Source organism: Cygnus olor, chromosome 1 (assembly GCF_009769625.2).
Source record: "Cygnus olor isolate bCygOlo1 chromosome 1, bCygOlo1.pri.v2, whole genome shotgun sequence".
Classification (NCBI taxonomy): Eukaryota; Metazoa; Chordata; class Aves; order Anseriformes; family Anatidae; genus Cygnus; species Cygnus olor.
The window spans coordinates 4,506,981-4,529,696 of NC_049169.1; the positions used below are offsets into that span (position 1 = coordinate 4,506,981).

Genomic DNA, 22,716 nt, shown 5'->3' on the forward strand with positions numbered 1-22,716 from the left:
GCTCAAGGGGCATCTACTTCTACCTAATTAGCCTGAAAATTATATATTTTTACTAGTAGGAGCAATGAATTAGGCCTTTAAGGGTTAATCCCTGGCCATGTTGTTTTTAGTAAGTGTATGAAAAAGAAACGCTAATACGGTCAGGAGGAGAATAAAAGCTTTCATAGTACAAGGTTAATCTGCTGACCCAAGGCACTACTTGTGCAGCTCATACCAGCACCAACCCCTTCAGAGTCCTAATCTCCCTGTTTCGGTGCTGTACAAGCAGATTGTCCGTTTTCAGCATGCTGGGCTGGGTGCATTTGGGCACTGTTTATTCTGCAAGGCAAGGCAGACATTTTTCAGCCAAAGGATAACAGAAAGCCAAGAGCCAGGCTCTGTCCACAGGAATTTGCAATGATTCCAAGGCATCTTCATTCAAGACCTACTTCAGCACAGTACTAGGTGCGTTTGTTAACAGCTCTCTATTTGCTACTCCAGTCACTGGGGAAGGTAATTAAGAGCCATAAAAGCCATACTCCATTTTAGCTTGCAGTGGAGATAATTGGATTTAATACGGACCATAACTTCTAAATGAAGATTTATCATCACCACTGAAACCAGATGGTAAAGATTTTAGCAGCAAGAGAAAGGCTCACCCACAATGTCCTTGATCAAAGGCAGAGAACTGTCAGGAGATGGCCATGGTTTGTGTTTGCGAAGGCCATTTAGGCTAGTGTTGGTGGCCAAGAAAAAAATAAAATAAAAGTGTGCTTTCAAATAACCACAGTTTCCAGAAATATCACTCCAGGTTCTAGGCAGGCGACCAAGAAGCCTGAGTGGACTAATTAGAGCTCCTTAACTGGCCAAGACAGAAGTCTGAGCCACTGGCCTTCAGTCATTCTAGTAGGGTTATAACATGATATCATCCATCCAAGCTGAAACTGCCCCATACTGGTGTCTAAGAATTGTAGAATTATTTAGGTTGGAAAAACCTTCAAGATTATAAAGTCCAACTGTCAGCTGGATCTGTCAAGTCTCATCACTAAACTGTGCCCCTTAGTGCCACATCCATACATCTCATAAATACCTCTGGGGATGGTGCCTGCCCTTTCCATGGGCAGCCTGCTTGACTACACCCTCTGTGAAGAAATCTTCCTAATATGCAATCTACACCTCTAAACTTGAGAACACCTTAACCTGTGTGGAAAGTGACACTTTCCCCAGTCTTTAGATTGGCCATGATAAGAACACAGAAGGTAAAAATTTGGCCCATTCAACAGCCAGAAGCTAATTAACATCTCTGTATCTCATGACTGTGGAGAAACTCTTTAAGTGGAAGGAAACTACTAACCCTACCCAGGCTTTTCTTTTTTTGCACAGATGCTTAAGATGGAAACTGGGCTTACCTCTCCAGTTCGAATGCAGACCTGAGATATATCTATCAGAACAGAGTTGAAATATTCATTTATCTCTGCTTCTAGTTTGGAGTGATAATATCGCACTGAGAGAGTTATTCCCCCAGGAATGGTGCCCTTTCAAACCAACTAGTTGGATCCTGGACTGGAGCTGGTTTCCATCTATCCAGCTCAGAGAATTAGAACAAAAATGTTCAGATACCAGCCTGAACCCTCCACATCAAAGGCCAGTTTTAAGCATTGGTGATATGGCCTTCAGCTTGATATGTTGGCTCATGTCAGGATCTGTGCCCTAGAAATAAGTCTGAGATTCGTGATGAAAGAATCAGATTCTCAAACAGTATAAACCGACCTTTCTTTCAAAAGAACCCATTGAGTAGTACATCACTAAGGATTTTGCCAAGGGTTTTGTAATGTGAAGATAGAAGTATCTTCTCTCTGCTAAGCTGGGTACAATGGTCTGCCGAATGCACTTTGCTGGGAATCCTCTCTATTCTGCCTCTCTTCAAACTGACCAGAACAGAACTGCCCAGCACAATCCTATCTGTTCAGTTTTGACAGCACTGGCCTTTTATGAAGAGCGATGAAGTCCTCTGCACTTCTTGTTCCCATCCCAGTCCCATTAACATGGTAATTTCTCATTGCAGGTAAATTGTCTTGCCTTGAGGTGTCTTCAGAGCCTCGTTTCACCTCAGACATAGCAAATATTTTGGAGAAGAACCCACCTGGTGAGATGAAGCCTGAAACAAGCTTTTTACAACCATAAAGCCAACCAGCCCATAACACATGCAAGGACCTCACCTGTCTCAGTTTCGTTCCCACCATGGATGCGCTGCTGTCAAGGACAAAGACAACGTTCTTTGGTAACGGAGGAAGATCTGTGGGGGCGAAGTAGTGTACGAAGTACCCATTAAGAATCTGTAGAAGAGTAATGAATTTAGGAATGGAAGGAAGATCATGATGCAATGATCCGCACATATCATTATGGGATAATTCATTGGGCACACATGATCCTGCTTTCAATATCTGTGGCTCTACTCTGGAGGATGAGTTCCCTCTTAATGCCAGGGCCCTGCTTATCCAGAGCGAGGGCCTAGTGGAATTCTCTGCATCTCCTTCCATGGTGGACATTAAGGTTTCCTTCCAAATGCAATAAGGATACAACATAAGTATCCAGGGATCAGAACCACTACATGAAATTGAAAAGCAAATACAAAAAGAAAGCCAATGTAGTATGTACCTGTTTAAGTCCATCTTGTGGCTGCAAGCTTATTGATTTTATTTTGGATAGTTCTTACAAGATGGAGAAGTAGCCTTCACTTGGAAAACATCTGCCAGAACATATGGAGCATGCAAGACAATCGAACCATTTCAGACATAGTTAATAACATAGAAAAAATCAGTCATGTAACATACCTGAATATCCCCAACACTCAGCTCCCGGTTGACATCATACCTAACTATGAAGTCTCCCAAAATGCCATTCCGGGCAATCTTGGTTTGTTCAACAACATTGGGACTGAATGTAACTTTAGCTAAGGTTTTTGTATGTCCAATTACAGTAGAAGGAGGAGGAGAAACATCACCTGTTGAGATAAAACCATAATATTACAAGTTTTTCCTATTTTCTTACAGATGTCTAAGCACAACACACAGCGTATTACCATGGAGTTAGGTCAACTAGCATAGCTACATACTGAGATTGAAGATTCATTTCACCAACAATAAAATAAGAATTTAGTAACCCCTACCCTGAATGCTAAACTGAATTCAATACTGCAATATTATCAGTGATAGGAATGTTTATGCAATATTCCTATGTTCATTGCTGTTTGGAGGTCACTGAACTCAAAGGGCAGATACTCTCTATATAACTGCTAATCACTTTCTGTGAATAATACACATCAGACATCTAGTTGATATTAATACTTGCCAACTCAAGACATCTAGAATGCAGATCCTATACCTGAGCTTCTGCCAGTCAAAGCAGATATGATTCACTTGACTTGTTTAAACATTTCCTCTAGGATGAGATGAATCATACTGCAGATTTCTACAAAATATAAAGAGATCTTGAGATGACTTGTTCAGATATACTATAGACGTGAGGTGGCATTGATCTGGCTGATTACAAGCATCTGTGTAATGTCTACATCTGAACAAGTCACCTTAGTTCTTTGTATGTTCAGCAAAGAGCTCAGTACAGTCACTGCAACTTCAATCTGGCATACTGAGCCAAAACCCAACACTTGCTAGTGCAGTCAAGCAAACTGCATCCCAGAGATGTAACTCACCCCAATCTCCTAGAGTCTCTCCTGAGTCGATGAAGACAAAGAGCTTTTCAGAGAGCATCTCAAAGAAAGACAATAATTCAGGTCTGAATGTCCCTGAAGGAACCTCTACTTGTCTTGTCAGCTGTGTTCCTTTCCTGAAGCTAAGTGATATGAAGATTTCTTGCTGTCTCTTTGTGTGGCCCAAATCCTACCTTACTGTCTTTTGGTGTGTCAGCTGTTTATTCCCTATAAATCCCATGTGGACCCTTACATTAGACCAGCCAAAGTTTCAGAGCTGGCCTTGACCTGACCCAGAGTTAAGGGATAAGTGCTTTTCTATTTGTGCTAACTAGCTGTTGAAAACACTGAAATAGATTCTCAGCTGATGTTCTTCTCAGGTGCGTCAGCTCTTACGGTGACTCCTCTGAGACATGGAAGTACTATTATCTCTGTTTGCATGCTGATTAAAATTGGTGGGAATGAAATGCTTAATTATACTGTGTTGGGGTGGAGTGTGCCTCTGTTCTTTGCCAAAGACAGCCCAAAATGTCTGTGGTATGGCAGGGAAAAGAAAAAATGTGTGAGATTCAGTTCTGTTGTAGGTGTTCATAGTGCAAGTACCTACACATCTGATATGATTTTCTAGGCTCTGTTATGCTCAACGGAGATCGGGTCAAGGGTCAGGGGAGATTAGAGTACGATACATCTGGTCATATGTAGGCAATTCTTCTGGATAATTTTAATTATGTCCTAGACTCTGTTAATGATACTGATCACAATGACAAAGTGCAGGCGGTCTTGGAAAACCGCTCTCCAGGAACTCCTATAACACTGTCTGTGTAATGAAGAGTGGCACTTCACCTTTGTAAAGTGCTTGGAGCAGCATCAGAGGAATGCAACATGACAGCTGTTGGCAACATTGAACACCATCCACCTCACATCTAGATCCCACAGTGATTTACCAAACTGGATACATAAGATTACGTCCATTTAACAAGTGGGAAAATGGAGGCATGAAGCGGTTACCTAACTCTCCTGACCTCCCACAGGTCAAAGTCCATAGAAATGCCAGGAAGAGGGTTCTTGTGGGTTTATAAAATGATTAGCCAAAGCTGTGACATTTGCCCTAAAATGTTATATACAATCTAGACTTATCTAGGCAAAGGAATGCAAGTAAGACTCATGAATCAATAGCACTCTGGTATTTCATTTCCACATTGGTTTGGCTTTACTTTCACAGATGTCCTGTGAGTATGTTTGAATAGATAAGGCATAAGAGCATACTATTGAGGCAGGGAGGGGTTCCCTTTTAGGACCAATTTCTATGCAAAGAAATTGTAGTTGGAAGACCTGGAACGTGAAACAAACTCATCATCAAAATTCTTGATAAAAGGAAGTGCAATGACAGATATTACTCAACTTCAGTAAAGTCAGCAATTGACTCTGCATCATGGCTTCTCTAAGTCAATTCTAATCCATCCACCCTGACAGAAACAGAGCAAGAGGTCCCAACCAATGCATTGAAATTGCTTACAGACACCAGTGTCAAATGTTAAAAGGGGCTTATAAAATGATTACCCAGAGCTTTTTGACATTTACTCTAAAATCTGTGTACAGTTCAGATTTCCCCAGGCAAAGAAAAGTCATAAATCTGTAGCTCTATAAGATTTTATCTCCATGTTGATTTGGTTTTACTTTTATAGCCACTCTCTGATCTGATGAATCAACAGATGTAATGTGTTTCTAATACACAATGCATCAGATTTGCTTGTATTGGCCTTCCTGGATTTTGGGTCTGTCTTCTATCACTTCCAAGGTCCCATTTAACTGACAGTGTGTGGGAAATGCCCAGAATTCATAAAAATGGCTTAACAGTTCATTTATATTTTCTGATTTATTTGAGGGTTTCACATTACTTCTCCTTAACTGCTGAAAAGCAAGCACTGTCGCCAGGATTAGTGAAAGCCAGTCTTACGCTGGAAACAGAAGCTCTCTCTTTTTACTTACTGCACACGTATCTGTGGCTGTAGCCTTTGGACTTCAACGTTTCTCTTCCCTAAGTACGTTGATGGGTTGAGCACAATATGCTGAGCATCACAACAAAATGAGTTACAGTCCCAGCATTTCTATGGACTCTGACTGTCTGAAATTAGCTGAGTAAGGTAGCCACTCCATGTTCCACGTTCTCCTGCCTGTTAAATGAGCATAATCTTACGCATCCAGTTTTGTGAAGCACTGTGGAATCTAGATGGGATCATGTTGATCACATTTCTTTCCTCAAATACTCTTCAAAGCACTGCATAAAGGTGAGAAGTGTCATTCCCTGCAACTCAGACAGGTCTTTAGGAACTCCTAGAGAGGAGATTGCCAAGCTGCTCTGGAAGGCAGGTTATCTAATCCATCTCATGTTACCAGGCTCAATCCCTTCCTACTTGGCTTTGTGACGTGGTCTAGAAACATTACAGACCTTCAGAAATGGAAACTCAGTACCTGCCCTTGCCAGTCCTTTCCAGAACTCCACTTTTTCATGGTTAGAATACATTTTCAACATCTAATTTACATTTTTCTTTCTGCATTACAAACCTATGACTTTTTGTCCTTTCTATTATTGACATAGAAAGCACAGTATTCGTTTCCTCCTTGGAACAGCCTTTTGTATGTCTGAATACAATTACTATGTCTTTCCCAGGTTTCTCTTTTAGGCAGCACCTGATACCTGGATCACGATTACTCTCCCCTGTTTACTGGCCCAGTTCTTATCAAACAAGTGACTGAGAGAGGAAAATCTATGAAGTATTGCAGACTATAAAACATGGATGAGCTCCAAAGACCGGAGCTAATCCATGCTCATGCTGAGGCCTTTAATAAGGTCTTTACACAAATTTTCCACCAAATTCATATAAAATAAACAGAGCAGGCAAAAATATTTTTCATGCAAAAATGTAGTCCCCACATGATGAAAAGTTAAACCCAAATTATTTTGGAGGCTGACAGAGGCAGCAAGAGAGCTCAAATGCCCAGTTCATCCTCTGCTAACAGCTGGTAGCTTCTAGACACCTGTGATAAGATATAAAAACCTCAGACTTATGACTCTGAAGAGAAATAAAATCATTTTCAAGCAGCCTGGTATCTCCCTGCCCAACTTCATGGCTAGTTCTCACACTGCTGCCCTGGAGGAACAGGATGAGAACAGCCACCCCTGAGGATCCTGGGTTGGACGTCATTCAGAAAATGGCTCCACGCTGGGGTCACCGGAAAAGACCAGGATCACTGGCCTCTACACCTCCTGTTTTAGGCTTTGTATGTGACAGAAGTGGACACCTGCACATATTAAAAAATTATTTTCCAAAACATATGTGTCTATTACCTTCCTGTAGGAAAAAAACAACTCCCAGATGGTGCTGTGCGTGAAGGAGTCACTGGCATACGAAATGTCCTGGAAAGACCTGTTACCACCTTGTTTCTGCTCCATTCTCAGAGAGGACGTACACAGGACTTTCCAAGAGCAAAGCACAGGGTGACTTTGCATAAATACCTGGAAAATTGTGAAACCAAGTTCAATCTTTGTATCTGGGGCCCTTACAACTAAAACCAGGACAACTGGACTCTTTACTGCTTCTACTCCTACTGCTACAATGCTGCTTTACAAATGGCAAAAAAAGTGTCCTTCACTCTTTCACATCAAGGGGCATCTCCTGTCTGTAAGTCTTTAAGTTTTGCCTCTTCTATTCATCACAGACTGTATGGATACTAGCAGGTTGGATATAGTCAAAAGTGCAAATCATGAATGAATATTCAACAGAGAACTTTTTTTTTTTTTGACTGTGTTTCCTGCCTGGTGCATTGGCTCTGCTGATAGCATGTAGAAAACACTACAAATGTAGTAAGATTGGTCCACAAAATATAGATCAGCTCCTCCACTTTTGGCTATCTAAAACATTTGCTCTCATTAGTTTCACTAATAGCATTTATTGCCACAGTGGGTTGGCATTTCAGTTGTGATCATCAATCACTGCTAGCACTCATCATCTGGAGCTAGCGATGGGTGCAGAGCCAAACAGATTTGATTTGCGTCTTGATTTTCCTATCCTATACAAGCTCTTCATGACCTGTACTCAGAAAAGAAATGCCATTTCTTATGCAGGTCAGTCACAGTTGAAAGTATCCAAATGACTTAGGAAAGTACATCCCATCCTGAACTCTGATTTGAGGTTGATGGCACTTCGGACATATTACTGAGAATGCCATTAACTTATCACTTGATGTCACAATACAGTTTTCACGCAATAGTTTCAAGGTGATTTATTAATGCTTATCAACATCTCCCATTTTGTCATTAACAGAGAGGTATTGTAGACATCTTTGTAACCATAGCAAATTGAGGAAGAGAGTTTTCATGATATATTCAAACTCAAAGCAGTCATTCAGGACTACCTTCCAATATGCAAGCCTCCATCCTTTGTTTGGTCATTTCTTAGGTCATGGCCTCTCATTTGGGGCACCACAGGTAACACAGTATGGCAGCATCTGGTTTGGCATCCTTTGCTGGCCACTTACAAGACGGCTACCATGCCCTCCAGTGAGGTGATCCTGAAGAGTTTTAAGTCACATGAAGTCTGAAAATAGACCAAGCACTGTCTTTTTGCCGGTTTGCAGCCATTCTTCAGTTGTAAGACCTGCAATTCAACGGTCACTTAAATTCACTTAAAAACCCACAGCCTTGTATGGCGGTCTCACTACGTAAGGATCTCCTGGTCTTGGGTCTCTAGGTGTCATATGAGCAAGAAGACTTTGCAGACATTAACAGCTCAGATGTTTTGCTTTCCAGATTTAGCTAAAGAGATTAAAGCAGACTGAAGTACAGTGGATTTCCAAGTGAAAAACTCCTTGCCTTGAACTAGGAGTATTCTTGTGCTTTCCATTCGTGCTCAGGAAGGCAGGAAGTTCCTATTGTCTGCTCCAACTGTGATTGATCTTGTTGGTCAGAAAAGGTCACACATGAAAAATCCCTCTCTGAAACAACCCGTCCTTCTCTGAGACCCTTTGCCAAGTCTTTTATTTTGCTTCAGATCAGAAGGGAGCTCATCTGAGTGACACTCAGCTGAGTACCAATGAAGCCTTAGTCTGGCAGAGACAAAACCCACTCCTGTCTGCCCACAGTGGACCCAAAAAGCATGTTTGGCACTTCAGCAACTTCTCTAGCAGTGATCTCAGCAGAGCAACCAGATTTCACCAACTGTATAGGCTGATTACAGTTTGTAGCAGCAGTTCTGAATAAGAATAAAGCAAGTGAATCTGAGTTTCAGTTGCGTTACCCATTCTGCAATGTCACATCCATTTTATATACATTTTACTGGCTAGGGAGGATTATAGAATTACAGAGCTCGGGCCCATTTTTACATGAGCTGTGTTGAACCTGAAGCACAGTGCCAAGAATGATCAATGCTCACAGATTGCCATTTGGACAGCAAGTTACAAGAGTTTTCCCTGTATATCATTTACATACAGAATTTCCACACTGTACTAGACCAACAGCGTGTCTGCTCTGCTTAGTCTGTCTCCAACATTGATCAATGCCAGATGTTTTGCAGGAAACCACATGCCACAATGCACTACGATACTACCTGATAGGTGAAAAAGGCTTCCGGTCCCTCCAGATAAGGGACAGAGCACATTTATTACACAGTGGAAGAATGTACAGCAGAGAGACTAACTAGCTAGCTGTATGTGGCCTGACTTGAAGTTAGTCCATCACTGGGGGCCTTGATTTCAGTGTGATTTGGATGAAATCAATGGAACCAGACTGAGCAAGCAGTTTAACTCCATGATCACATGCTTTATAGTCTTCACCTGGCAGGCATGAACAGCTTCACTGATTTACTGGTATTATGGCAGTTAGAGTAACTGAGTCTCACAAGTCTTTACATCCTGCTTCCAGCTTAGACTCACCTTTTAACCCCATTATTGCTTTTTGTCAACTTGTAGCAATCTTGGTATCCTGTGCTCCTCATTGTTAGTTTACACTAGGAAACTGTTAATCGACACCTGCTGTCTGAACAGTAAGCAAGGGTGGTTGGGGTAAGAGTAGACACTTGGACCACACTTTGAGCTTTGGCAAAACATGGTTTTTCCTCTTGGAATTTCCCATGTTCTAAAAAGCAGGATTTCCTATCTGCCTTGGCATGGATGGATGGAAAAAACAATTCATTTAAAATAAACAGTTCCCAGGAGACGTTGAGCCAGGGAAGAAGCTGCTCAAATGCTAAGCACAAGGCCTGAAGGCCCAGTTCAAAGCTTGTAAAGACAATAGAAAAAAATCCTATTGAACTGAATGGGATCAGCCCTATACTCAATAAACTTCAAAGTTCTCGTGTGCTTACGCACAGACACCACATAGACACAGTCATCCATAGAAAACAGGACAAATGCCATCAGCCTTTGAAACAGGACTGAATTCCCACCATCAAACCTCACAGGGTTCATAATTCTGAAAACCTTTTCATGTCATAGCTATGCTACCAACTTTATTGAACCTGGAGATTGCCCTGCCAGTGAACGGAACAGATCTCTAAATAGGAATTGCTGATAGCCTGCAGTGCTTAGAGACTTGCTTGTCAGTGAAATGCAGCCACCCATGGGCAGCACGTACCTGCCATACACTGACTGCAGCAAGAGTTAAAAAGGGAAAGTCAAAAATGTGTCCTTCTAAAAAAATACAGTCACAGCTGGAATTTGCCAGAATAACTCACACCTAATGAGCTGCTAGCATTTATTTTTCTTGTTATCTTCATGAGATGTGCCCTTTAGTTTCTAATGTAGTCTTGAGCCTGGATAATGCGGCTTTAATACAATGTTGGGGCTTTGTTTAATGGCTCATTTGGAGCAGAAGGTAATTGAATGAAACACTAGTCTATGCAGTTATACAAGACTGCTTTGGAGAACTCCCAGTACTGCCAGTCTGGTTCCTAAGAAGCGGTTAGGGCTCCACAGGTAACAAAATCATGGATTATAAAATTTCTCCTTACCTTCAACCTTCCCATTGCCTTTATGTTTGCTGTTTCGAAGGGGAGGCACTTCCAGTGACACTATGCCTGAGTTCTCCAGGATGTTCACCTCCACTCGTAACCTGCCCACCAGCTGCTGGGGACGGATGCTGACCGTATACTCATATTTCCCCAGTCGCCTTTGCAAGAGCTCTTCGTAATGCAATAAGAAGTTGGCTTGCATCTTGCGAGGAATGAAGACAGAAGCTTTGAATGTCTCATAGCCATTCTCCCTGGAAGAAAAGAGGAATATGACAAACATGTATAGCATAGAGTAGGACCAGAGAAGATTTGCAAGACCCATTGTTATAGTCTTCACTGGGACAGAGTTAATTTTCTTTGTAGAGGCTCATATGATGCTGTGTTTTGAATTTTTGATGAAAATACTGTTGATGACACTCTGATGTTTTTAGTTATTGCAAAGCACTGCTTACACAGAGCCTAGGACTCTTCTGCTTCTCGTGCTGCCCTGCCAGCGAGGGGGCTGGGGATGCACCAGTAGCTGGGAGGGGACACAGCCAGGACAGCTGGCGCAGGCTGACCAAAGTATCCTGTACTGTATGATGTGATACCAGCAATAAAAGCCAGAATAAAGAAGAAGGAGCGGGGGACATTAGGAGTGATAACTCTACCTCCCAGTGTGCTACAGTGATAAGCTACCAAGCACTAATATGATACCAGGCACTACTACTGTGAAAGGAAAATAAAAAAGTAACCTATGGAAAATGGAAACTTTTAATGCCACACAGGGCTAACCTCAGAACTCACTAATGTGCGGTTTTGGTGATGCCCACAATTTAGTGAGTATTGGAAAGAATTTGAGATTTTGAATTCTCTAGCATATAAGAAGATATGTATTTTTAATGGTAGCCTTTAGGACAGTTCAAATGACCTCTCTGGGTCACTCCAATGGCCTAGGAATAACAGATAGTTATCGCCTACGGAAGAGGATACAACAGGGCAGGAATACAGTGATTTATCTTGCCATTCTTCCAGGTTCTGTCACTGTCTGTATCCTGAGAGAGCATCCTTTTTTAAATGCTCATTATAGATCTCTCCTACCATAAATTTGTCTAGTCACATTTGAACCATTTCCAGTGGTAAGAAACATGATTTATGTGAAAAATATCTTATTTTGGTTGTTTTGAACCTTACATCTGATCATTTCCTTCATTTTTCTGTAGTTTTTCTACAAAAGATGGAAAATAAAGATACTTTATTCTCCTTCCACAGATCACTCATGAGTTCAGATCTGTTAGACTTCTCCCTCCCCACAGTTCATCATTTTTTTCTGGTCCGAGAAGTCATAGTCTATTTAGATGTTCCTGATTGTGTGTTCAGGTTGGAATAGTGCCTCTATCCAAGGTAACTGGGAGTAGAGCAGGATTTTCCAGAGAGGCAAAATCCATTCAATGGTGCATCTCTTTGAGAGGTATTTGGGGTAATTAGCATGCTTGTCAAATTAGAGGGGAAAAATAACTGGTAGTGCTGCTGAAGAAATGCATTCAGGTGAACATACAGGATTTCAGATCATTAAAGGGATAAGACTTTCAGTGCATGGCTAAAAGGACTAAACTCAGTCAAGTATTGACAACAGGGCAAATAAACATGACTACAGTAGGGTACTTGTTTGTGGTTTTACTTCTGACTTGAGCTTGACATCCTGGAGCTCCTTGAAAATGAAAATGTTATGTAACAGGGCTGGAAAAGGCCACACACAATTATATGTGACTTGGAGCATGGGAATGACACCAGACAGTAAGGATAATGTTCTGTTTAGCTCCTTCCTCTTCCTATAAATCCATGCATGGGCATGCCATAGCAGCCAAAATAAAGACAGGAGGAGAGTATATCACTTCCCAGAACACAGCTGAATGCACAACACTTACCTTGCATTCTGAGGGCCTGGAGGTTTCTTGGTCCTTGCTTTATCATCACTGCTGTTTTTCTTTTCTTTCCCTGTGACCTCCCCATAGTAAGTCTTGTTGCCAATGCTCCTAGAGAGATCAGAGATGTCAGCATGACTAATTTGCACCTACACAGAGTGCTCTGCAGCCTGCTGCAGAAAGGTTCATGGACCATGCACATGTGGACAGTTGCTGGTGCAACTCTCCTTGAGTCCACTCAAGTCACTGAGCCAGAAGCTGTCTGGGAAGTGCCTTGGATGGTTATTCTGGCAGAGCGCATATTTACACTCCAGGAGTTTACCTCTCATAAATGCCAGTTTAGGAGGTAACCTCCAAAGCATAACGTTGTTAAACAGAAAGCAAAACAATTGCAAAAACTCCCAACCAGCACTGTTCTGTGTCTGATCAGTGATATTCAGAATGACTTCTCTCAAATAGCTGCGTCGCTGACAAAAATGCATCCCACTGGGAATGAGTTACAAAACCATGGATTACAGAAAGGAAACAGTGCCTAACATACAGCCTGGCTGGGCAATGGCAAAAGACTGTTTTTCCTTCTATTCAAACCAAAGGGAAGTCTGCCTAAAAAAGCTTGTCCCCTGTCTGCTATAGTCAGGTCCAAAGTTGTGGCAGCAATATCTAACCACAGGAGAGAATCTGATTATGACCGAATTAAACAAATTTTTGAAACCAAGAGCTTAATTTATTCCTGAGTCATTTACGTATGAGTTGGTTGCCCTCTGCTTGCGCTTATCATCCACAGAGTATGACTAGCACCTCCAGCAACAAGTCAACCTGTCTGCTAGTTGGATTTGACACTTGTCTTCCATTGACAACGTGGAGAACCTGGAAAAATAAATAGCTTCTGAGGCACTACAGTCACTTAGAAGATATAAATATGGTGTGACAGTGTTACTGAAACTTTAATTGGAAAGGTTTCTGAAGGCTAGGAGAGATTTTCTGGTCCAAATCTGAAAAAGAGAAGGAAGTTCTTAAAGGGCACTCATATGGGAAATAGAAGAATGTTCTTCAACAAGTAAATTGAGGGCTTGAATCTTAGTATCTGTCCTTCAAGGATTTGCTCTGTGCTGTGGGGCCATGACCAGTCTTGCATGGAGTATACCATGTGTGTGCTTTCTTTTTTTCCAGCTGAAACTATTCAGTGCAAAAAGGCATTGATACAGTCCTACTGCAGATTAGCCAGTTTTTAAAATCTCGGAGACCTGTCTGCAGGATGGAAGAACCATTGTTTATCTAGCTGCCAGCGCTACTTACGTACATGGTAAAGTTGGAGATGAAAGCTGCAGCTGGGATCTGCATCTCAAACACACCTTCTCTTGCCTCAGATCCGCTGTTCACCATCGTGCAGGACACCGTGGTGAAAGCATAGCGAGAAATGACTGTGGCTTTCACAGTGAATTCAGACATCCGAGGCCTGGTTTCCTGTAGATATCAAAAGGTTACCCATTAACAGAAACAGCTAGATAACTCCCCTCTTTGGAGTTTCACTGGGTTTAATATTTAATGTGCTCAAGCAAGGAACCCTCCTACAGTGAATATTTGACTCCCTATGAAAACCAGTCAGCAGCAGGCAAGGTGGGGATTACCCTCAAAATATCAGGTGAGCTGCAAAAGGTAAACTAAAGACATGGCCGTGCCTTTGTTCACGCACATGGGCAAAAGCCACAGTCATTCTCCAGTGCTCAGGAAGGGTCAGGACAGGATAAGTGCCCTGATTATGTGAGTGTTTATGTTGTGAAACACACTGATAAAATCCGTCTGTATCCTAAGTCGCACCCTTCAACTCTGGCCATTTGAGACAATGAGGATTAGCCCCTTACGGCCAGGAAGAGAAGTCCAAAATATCTCCCCATAGGGTCCAGAACTGATGTCAGAGAAACCGACTGTGCACAAGAGCAGATGTAAAGACCTCTTGAAAGACTGAGATCACTGTGCGTGGGGCAGCATCTTAAAACTTACACAGTCAGATCCCTAAGTTTTGTGAACAGAAAAACTGCTGTCAATGGAGCGGGTTGAGTCCTCCTCTGCTGAGGATCCATTCTGGAGGTCTTAGCCAATGGATGGAAGAGACTTAATAAGAAACACTGACACTGTGACGTGACTAACAAAATATTTTAGGCCTTTTAGGCCACATTGGATTCCTTCCAGCAGAGAAGCAGAGGAGACTGCAATGAATGACACATGATGTAGCAATGGAAGCTGAAAGCCAATTTCTGCTTCTTGGGAATGTGTTTTTGTGCACAAGTCCTGGGTTGGAGCATTTCTGTAATGTGATTTTTGACAGCAATGTCTCCATGGAACTGAATAGATTTCTTCCTGGAAAACTTCAGTATATTTAACTATAAGCAGCCTTTTAAAAATAAACTATTTGTTGCCTTAAACAGTCAAAGACTGTTCTTCAAAAGCAGAAAGGAGCTAAAGAGTAAAAGACATTGCAAATGCTCACCAACTTTCCTAAACCAAATACACTGAGAATCTATTCCTACCGAGTGTGATAAAAAACTACAGCCACAAGAGAATTGTGAAGACAAGAACATGCTCTTCAACTGCATTACCAGCCTTTTTTTCCAAACACAAACAATTTTGCCAATTGGCTTAACAAAGGGAGCAATTGTTTGCATGAGAAAGTATGAAACAGAAACATTTCTGCAGTAGCTGATGGCATCAGAACAGCAGTAAGCAAGCATCCAAGTAACGAAGCTGCTGGGCTAGTGAATTCCAGGCAAATGGAAGAATGAGGATCCACTAGAAACAAACACAAATCAACAGACTTAGAAATAAAGCCTCTACACTTTCAAGGCTTGAAAAGCCTCTCAAAAATGTGTCTTGAACCTAATCGTGATAGATATCTTTAACAGCTGGAGAATGTGTGACATGCTCTGTGTTTATGTACACCCTGCTCAGCACAGGCTCAGCTCCCATGGAGCACAGTGGCAAAAATCAGCACTTTTAGAGTGTGATTCATTTCACTAATTGCAGACAGCAAGACAGATCTACACAAGAATACATCTACTAAATGAAGATGTCCACCCTTAGGTCACAAGTCACTTTTACTCAGTTGGTGGTGACTGGGACTAGACTATGCTGTTCTTAGGATCTTAGGACCTACCCTTATACATAAGCAGGAATTTTCAGTTTCATTCTCCTGAAAGTGGAGAGAATGGAGAGTTTTGATCTGGAGCGTTGTAGGCACGTTTTCAGATATAATGAGCTGATCTTTCACTCAGTTTTCTTAACCACTAATTGCCTGTAGCCTAATAAGGATTTATCCTTACAGAGGATTTAACTGCAGAAGTAAAAGAGAGAACCTGAAAATACAGCAAATTCCTTGGTTCTAGATGTCCTGCACCCACTACTATTTTCTGCATTTCATCACAAACAGAGGATATGGATTTGCTCGTTTAGACAAGAACATAAGAATGGTTGTATTGAGTCAAAACAAAAGTAATCCTAACTCCATAGTCTATTACTGGCAGAGATCAATAGAACATGTTCAGAGAAGAGTGTAAAATCAGACCAATCTTCACTGCTACCACCCAAGAACAGTCTCTGTTTTCATTAATTTGCAGCTGAAGGAACTCCTACACCAAGCGTGGTATTTTTGTGCTTACTAAATCTCAAAGGATTTTTCTATGACTTTATACAGCTGTTTTTTGAATCCATGTAAACTTTAGCACACATAACACCCCATAGTGAGGACTTCCACAGCTTAATGATATTTCATGAAGAACCACATCCCTTAAGAGGTTTTTTTTGCTGAGTCTATCATCTGCTGATTTCAACTGATCTCTGACACATCTCTCTACCCCTCAAAATAAGATCCAGCTTTAATATCCTCAGGAATGGCAAAAACAAATGGAAAAAAGAGACACACATCATTTCTCCCTTCTCCTGATGGGTAGATGTTGCTGCTGGAGATAGCAAACACTACACAAGGGCATCACATACAACGGAGGATGAAAGAGCTGATTCGTCCTCCTGGCCCTGGAAGGGATCTGCCATTCCTTGTATATAGAAAATATAAACGGTGGGGGCAGAGGCAGTTTCCAAACAGGTTGCTAGGCCGGGCTTGGCGGGCAGCCCAAGTTCCAGTCTGCAACTCTTGTGTGTTCCCTGGAGCTCTTGCACAATCCATCAGTGCTTGATGCTCTGACTTACAGCTGCGCAAATGCCTGTTTGTTTTCTCCACTTTTTCTGAAGGCCTTCAGAAGATGAGACAGCACAAAGGAAAAAAATAATAATAACAAACCATTTGTTTAATATTATTATTGCTGCGATTTATTATGCCTATTAAAAATAAAGCTAGGGAACACCAAGCCAGCAGATTAGCACACTGGTATGGGAAACGTTGGCTGGAGGCTTTTTGAAGGTGTCCTGCTAATTATGATGAAGTGAGAGCTGAACATTTCCTGCCAAACAAATGATTTTACGTTTGTTTACAGTGAATGTTTGGAAAGACAGAAAAGAGCTGAAAATAAATGAAATTCACTCCATGTTTTTACTTCTATCAGTTGTTTTCATCAAAATAAATTGACCGCATGTCAGATTAGAAGTAATAACTGGTAATATGACTGAGAGTTACTCTCCTTTAGGCTGCTGATTCGTATCTGTCAAAGATCTAAGGGGCCTGAAGATATTAATGTGATGACTGCTCAGTGTGTGAAATGAGTTCCTCCAGTTCTCAGTTGAGAAGCCTCTGTATCTCAAAGAAGCCAGAAAAATAGCTGGCCATGAACATCAATTTCACTGGTTGCCTCTTTAGCTGAAGTTTTGATCTAAGCCATGCAGGTCTCAGTGCAGCAATATAGCCAGACCTCACAAATTTTCTGTACGTCTCATAACTGAAGGCATACATCTTAAAGCTTAGGTTCCCCTACCAAAAAGAGGATGTTGGCTTCTCTGTTTTCTTCCTTTCTTAATAAGCTCTGGCCTCTGCATAAACAGAAAATAACAGAGATCTTCAAATTTCAAAATGAACTCTCTCTTTCTCTTGAAATTCAGGGAGATTTCAGCAGGCTCATGCTCATTGCATGGTTGAGGATGATAATATTAGATGTTCTCTCCAAATTTGTGGTCAAGAACATGGATTGGGAAGCTTTAGAATAACTCCTACTTCTTTTATGGATCAAAACAATGATTTTTTCCCCCTATAATCTCATCCTACCATCATTCACTAACATGTTCACTTCTGAGCACAGGGATGCACACACATACACACTCACAGAGCAAGTGTAATTCTCATGAGGTAAAATAAAGACAGAGTATGATACGTACCAGCCTCTGCAAAAATCTGGTCTGTCTTGGGACACGACGTACAACCTGCAGAAATTAAAGGGAGTTAATGGAGCCTAGTCAGTTTACAGGAAGACTTGTCATTTGTTTAAATCCAGACATGGGCTTGTGTGACTGATCACCCACGGCCAGGTTCAAATGTTCCTCTGGTTAAAACTAAAACCTAAATCTCTTCTTTATTAACAGGGTCATTCATCAAAGCTCGGCAGTGGAATGCGGCTCTCGCAGGCAAGAAGGTTCTGTGTGCTTTGCAAATGCTATTTGTCCAGAGACCCTCTACTTGAAGGCAGGGACATCAGCCCTTAGCCCTGTCTGTGGGTGTGTCTTCAGCCTTGAGCATGTTCTGTTACAGCTTCCTAGGGAATTATTGCATTATGAGGTCTGCTAAATGGTCTGCAGGGATAATAAGCTGATTTTACTAGAAGAAATTTCCCAGTCCACATCCTCTAGTCTCTGTTAGGAAGGGAAGGACCTTCTGCCTTAGAATCTCAAAGGTTTGTCAAATTAATCAGAACAGATCAAACTACCTGCAGTAGTTTAGATTGCTTGTCAAATGCCACTCTGAGCCCACCTAAACCATCAGGTAAAAGCCAAAGTCTATTCCCCAGTCCAAACTTGGCAATTTTATTATGAAACAAAGTGTTTTTTACCTGTGACAACACGGTCACCCTCATTTTATCACCGTTCACAACAACTCTGACTTCTTTCCTGCACACGGTGTAAGTCTCAGCTTAGCAACACGTTCAAATGCAATCCCTCCTCAAAACAGAGAGTACAAGTGTCTTGTCAATCAGGAACAATGAAGGAAGCCAAGTGACTTTTTTAAACGTCGATGAAGCTCCAGAGAACAGAGGAATGCAATGATAATTTTTTACCTGATTTGCTCTTGGTGATTTGCACTCAAAAAAAATATAGCATTCCTTGCCAAAAATATGATTTTATGCCTGTTTATGCAGCAAAGCTCAGAAAAGCACAGGAGAGAAATTAAACAGTCTCCTCTGTCAGAATCCTTTTGATTTTTTCTTCATTATTTTAGCCAACTTATTGTAAAATTAGAACCTAGGAAAAGCAGCTCCCTTAGGAAATTCTCAGTGGAGTGGAGTGGAGTCCTCTGCAGTTTAAATTGCCAAAGAAACTTTCTGCCTGGTTATGTTATCTCAGACAAGTAAAGCACCTCAGGAGCCTGCTGTGAGAGGCTGCAGAGTCTCCAGCACTGTAGGGTCTTCAGAACAAGCCAGACAAATGCCCATGAAGATAATCCTGCTCGGAGCTGTGGCAGGGATAAGATCAGTGCTCCTCAGCACTTTTTTTACTAAAGGATTACATTTTGGAACAAATCCACCTGTCATCCTGTACAGAGCAGTCACAATGGTTTTTAATGACTAATCAATGAAACTGGTAATTTGTCCATTGGTTTTATCTTACCCCATCACACACCAATTTCGCTTGCTTGCTGATTTGCGTAATAAGGTTTTGTATGACTTGATTCCTTCAAAAAGATACTTTCTAAAGTCTTGAAGATAACCGGTATATATCGGTCAGTAGCTGCGGATCACCAGATAACAGCATTCTGTTAGGACTTCATGACTACTGCCAAAGCACTGTTGCAGGTTTATGATACTGATCAGTCCACCAGAGTATTTTAAACCAACCTGCTTCACTCGCATCATCTAACGGAACAATTTCCAACTTCCCATCAACCTTTAGCTTTAAAGCCTTCCACTTCTAAAGCCCAGTAACTTCTAGTAGTGACCCCATTGCTGCTGCCATTTGATAGCCTTGGCATGGCATACAGAGAATAAGCTAGCCAACTAGTGAGCCAATTAGCAGTGAAGAGGTGTCCAGAAAAACTGCCTCTAGTGCAATGTGAATAACCAGCAACCTTGTCACCTACCTTAGCAGAGTGGTCAACCATTGAATGAGCCACGTAATCCACTGTCATTGGAAATACCAAAAGCCTGAGTGTGCTGATGTTTGTGCAGGAAGGTCCTCCCAGTTATTACATTTAAACAGAGCCTTACAGGCTCTCCAGAATTGGAGATTTGCTATATGAATGTAATTTGTTGATCTAGGGGAAGCACCTGCCTCTGCTTAACGTGGCTTTTGTGTTCAGTGATGACAGAATGATGTCCTCTTCTGGATCCAGCTGTCTCAGGGGACTAGGGCATCACCTCTATCTATACATCACTGTTTTTCTGTTGGAAGTTACTGCTGCCGCTGATTTGCCATCAACATAGCTCCTGTGAAATCATGCTCATTTAACTCAAGCAATGTCAGCCAGATTATTTCAACACCGTGAGCCAGTTTCTTGGGCTTCTCAATTGATTTTCCCCATGAGCATATGAACAAATGCTCCCAGATACCGCTCCACCGGCAGAACAGTGGTGCAAATACTGTCTACCACTTGAACAGCTGGGTGCGCAAGACCAGCTGTTGGTTTGTGGCTGAATTCCCCAAAAAGAAATATGTGTTTGCAGTAATTAGGATCAGCAATAGTTACTGAAGTCCTTGCAGTGGAGAGCAAGGAGCACTTTTGGAAAGAGATTCTTCCCATGCCAGCATGGGTGGGATAAGCAACTGAATGACTAAGAAAAGCGTAGATATGTATGAAGAGTCTCAGTATTCCTGCTTATTGTATGCCAGAAGGTGCCAAATACAGGCATCTAAGTGATGTTTCAGACACTCTAGGGTATCCCACAGGCATCCAGCAAGGCACAGGTCTTCCACAGATCCAGCATCATATCTGCCAGCCCCACATGGATGTCCCAGGTACTACAGAGCCTCTTGGATCTGATCAAATTTAGAGAACTGCGGAATGCCCTAAGTGACTTACCCCAAGTCACCCATGATATCCACTACCTGAAAGATGTGAGCACAGATCTGAAGCTCAATCTTTTACACCACAGCCTCCCTCTGAAGTCTCTTTTAACCCCCCCCCCCCCCCAAACCACCACCCGAACTTTCTTCCTAACTTTCAAGAAGTTCATTGCCTTTTCAGCCCCATTTCCCCATAAAACCTAAGCAACTTGATGACACAATATAACAGTCCTCACTTGCAGAATACATTTCTTTTCTCCTCTGGTCAAGAAGTATTTTCACAAGCTGCAATTCATGGAGGTTCGTTTAATCCAGCATGAGTTAAATATCAAGTATGGTAAGACTGCGACTGTAGGACAGGGCAGAAAAGTCTTCCTCCAAGCCTGAAATACTCCGAATTACTCAGACTGGCACAAGGCCAGGATACAGCGTTAACTCCCTTGTCCCTGCAGACCACATGGCTTAACACAGCTATAGGGATGCTGGCTTTGAACCCCTACAGGGGCAGTATCACTGCGTCCCTTGGCAGCACAGGGTGGTGCTGGTGCTGTCCTGGCTCAGCACCTCAAACTGCCCGAGCTCTCAGCCACAGGGACAGTAGCAAGGCACACTGCACAGACGGCTGTAATAAATTCAGTTTTAGCAGGCTGCTGTGAGCATTAATACCGAACCCTGAAGAAAGTGACTGCAAACGAGTGACAAATTCAGTGCGTTTTTCTTGCTGTCAGTTCTCTCTCACCACAGGGGCTGTCCAGGGAGTTTCTTCACCTGACAGCTCTCCACACACACACTGAAAGCTCTCAGACTGGCTGCTTTCAATTAACCCGTGACAATTAACAAGGCACAAGCCACCGAATGCTCCCAAATAATGACCTTCTTAAAACCTACTTGCTCCACGACGCTGTAGTCTGCCATCAGCTTCTCCTCCAGGTACCTCGCCAGCAGCTCTGAGTCCGGCTGCCCTGCTGCAATGGAGAAGCCCCAAAAGAGCCATAACCAAAGGATCATGGCGAGGGGCAGCACCGGGCTGGGGCTGCCCTGCAGGTGAGAGGGAAGCCTGTGGCTGCTGCTGCGTGCCTTGCTGCAGGACTGGGCTGCAAGGAGGCTGACAGGAGGCGAGCTGACCCACCCTCTTCTCCTCCTTCCCAGCTTGGGACCGGCCCCTTTTCCACTCAGGGCAGCTGCTGGGTTTCCCTGTCTGCCAGCGGGGTTTCAGTGAATTCCCCTCAGTTTGGGGTACCGAGTATCACCATGCCCCTCTTGCTGCCACCCTGAGCCCCCATGTCACCTCATAGGTGCACACAGGCAGAGGAAATCGGAGCTGGAGGTCCCTGTGGCATTGCCACCTGTCCTTTTGGTGCCAGCAGCACCCCAGCCGTGTGGCGGCCCTCCATGGGGTGAATGAAGGCTGAGGAGACATTTCCTTCAGCAGCAGTGCCCAGGCACAGGGGCAGGGCCCAAGATGGCTGCTGGCACATGGTGCCTGCCTGAGGTGCTGGTGCCCAGCTCAAGTGGGAGCTGGAAGAGCTGCTGGGGTGTCTCCCTGTGGGGTCAGACATCATGTCAGGCAGCCCTGAATTTATAAGCCTGGGCTTATGCCACTGTTTGTATAAAAGAGCACCCCCCTGCCACCCATTTAGGGAGCATGATCCAAGCATGTACTGTAAGGTTTACCCAGGAGGGGTACAACCATATGTTTTCACCCCCTCTAAAGGGATTTTTAGGCTCTTTCCACCCCCCCAGCCTGCTGAAGGGAACAGACAGTGGGGTGCTGAGGGAGGTATGGGTGAAGCACATGGTGAGGGCAGCCCGGAGGTGGGCTGAGACACGCATCACTGAGCCCGTGGCAGCAGCAACACCTCCTCCTCCTCGGTGCAGAGATCCCAGGTTTGTTTGTGAAAGCAGCCCCAGGGCCCAGGTTCCCGGAGCAGGGCAGGGCTCCATCCGCACCCTCTCCTTGGCACAC

General features: G+C 42.9%; 1 protein-coding gene across 1 annotated transcript in view; it reads right to left on the reverse strand.

The window, feature by feature from the left end:
* Positions 1-21,874, reverse strand: part of ITIH5 (inter-alpha-trypsin inhibitor heavy chain 5) — a 47,252-nt gene extending 25,378 nt beyond the window's left edge. The window contains exons 1-7 of the mRNA XM_040546613.1: positions 21,639-21,874; positions 17,916-17,960; positions 13,900-14,063; positions 12,603-12,710; positions 10,696-10,946; positions 2,814-2,983; positions 2,199-2,315 (exon numbers count right to left, since the gene is read on the reverse strand). Coding sequence (XP_040402547.1) covers positions 2,199-2,315; positions 2,814-2,983; positions 10,696-10,946; positions 12,603-12,710; positions 13,900-14,063; positions 17,916-17,960; positions 21,639-21,758 — 975 coding nt within the window. The 5' untranslated portion in view covers positions 21,759-21,874. The remainder of the gene's footprint in view (positions 1-2,198; positions 2,316-2,813; positions 2,984-10,695; positions 10,947-12,602; positions 12,711-13,899; positions 14,064-17,915; positions 17,961-21,638) is intronic.
* Between the last annotated feature and the right edge of the window lie 842 nt (positions 21,875-22,716).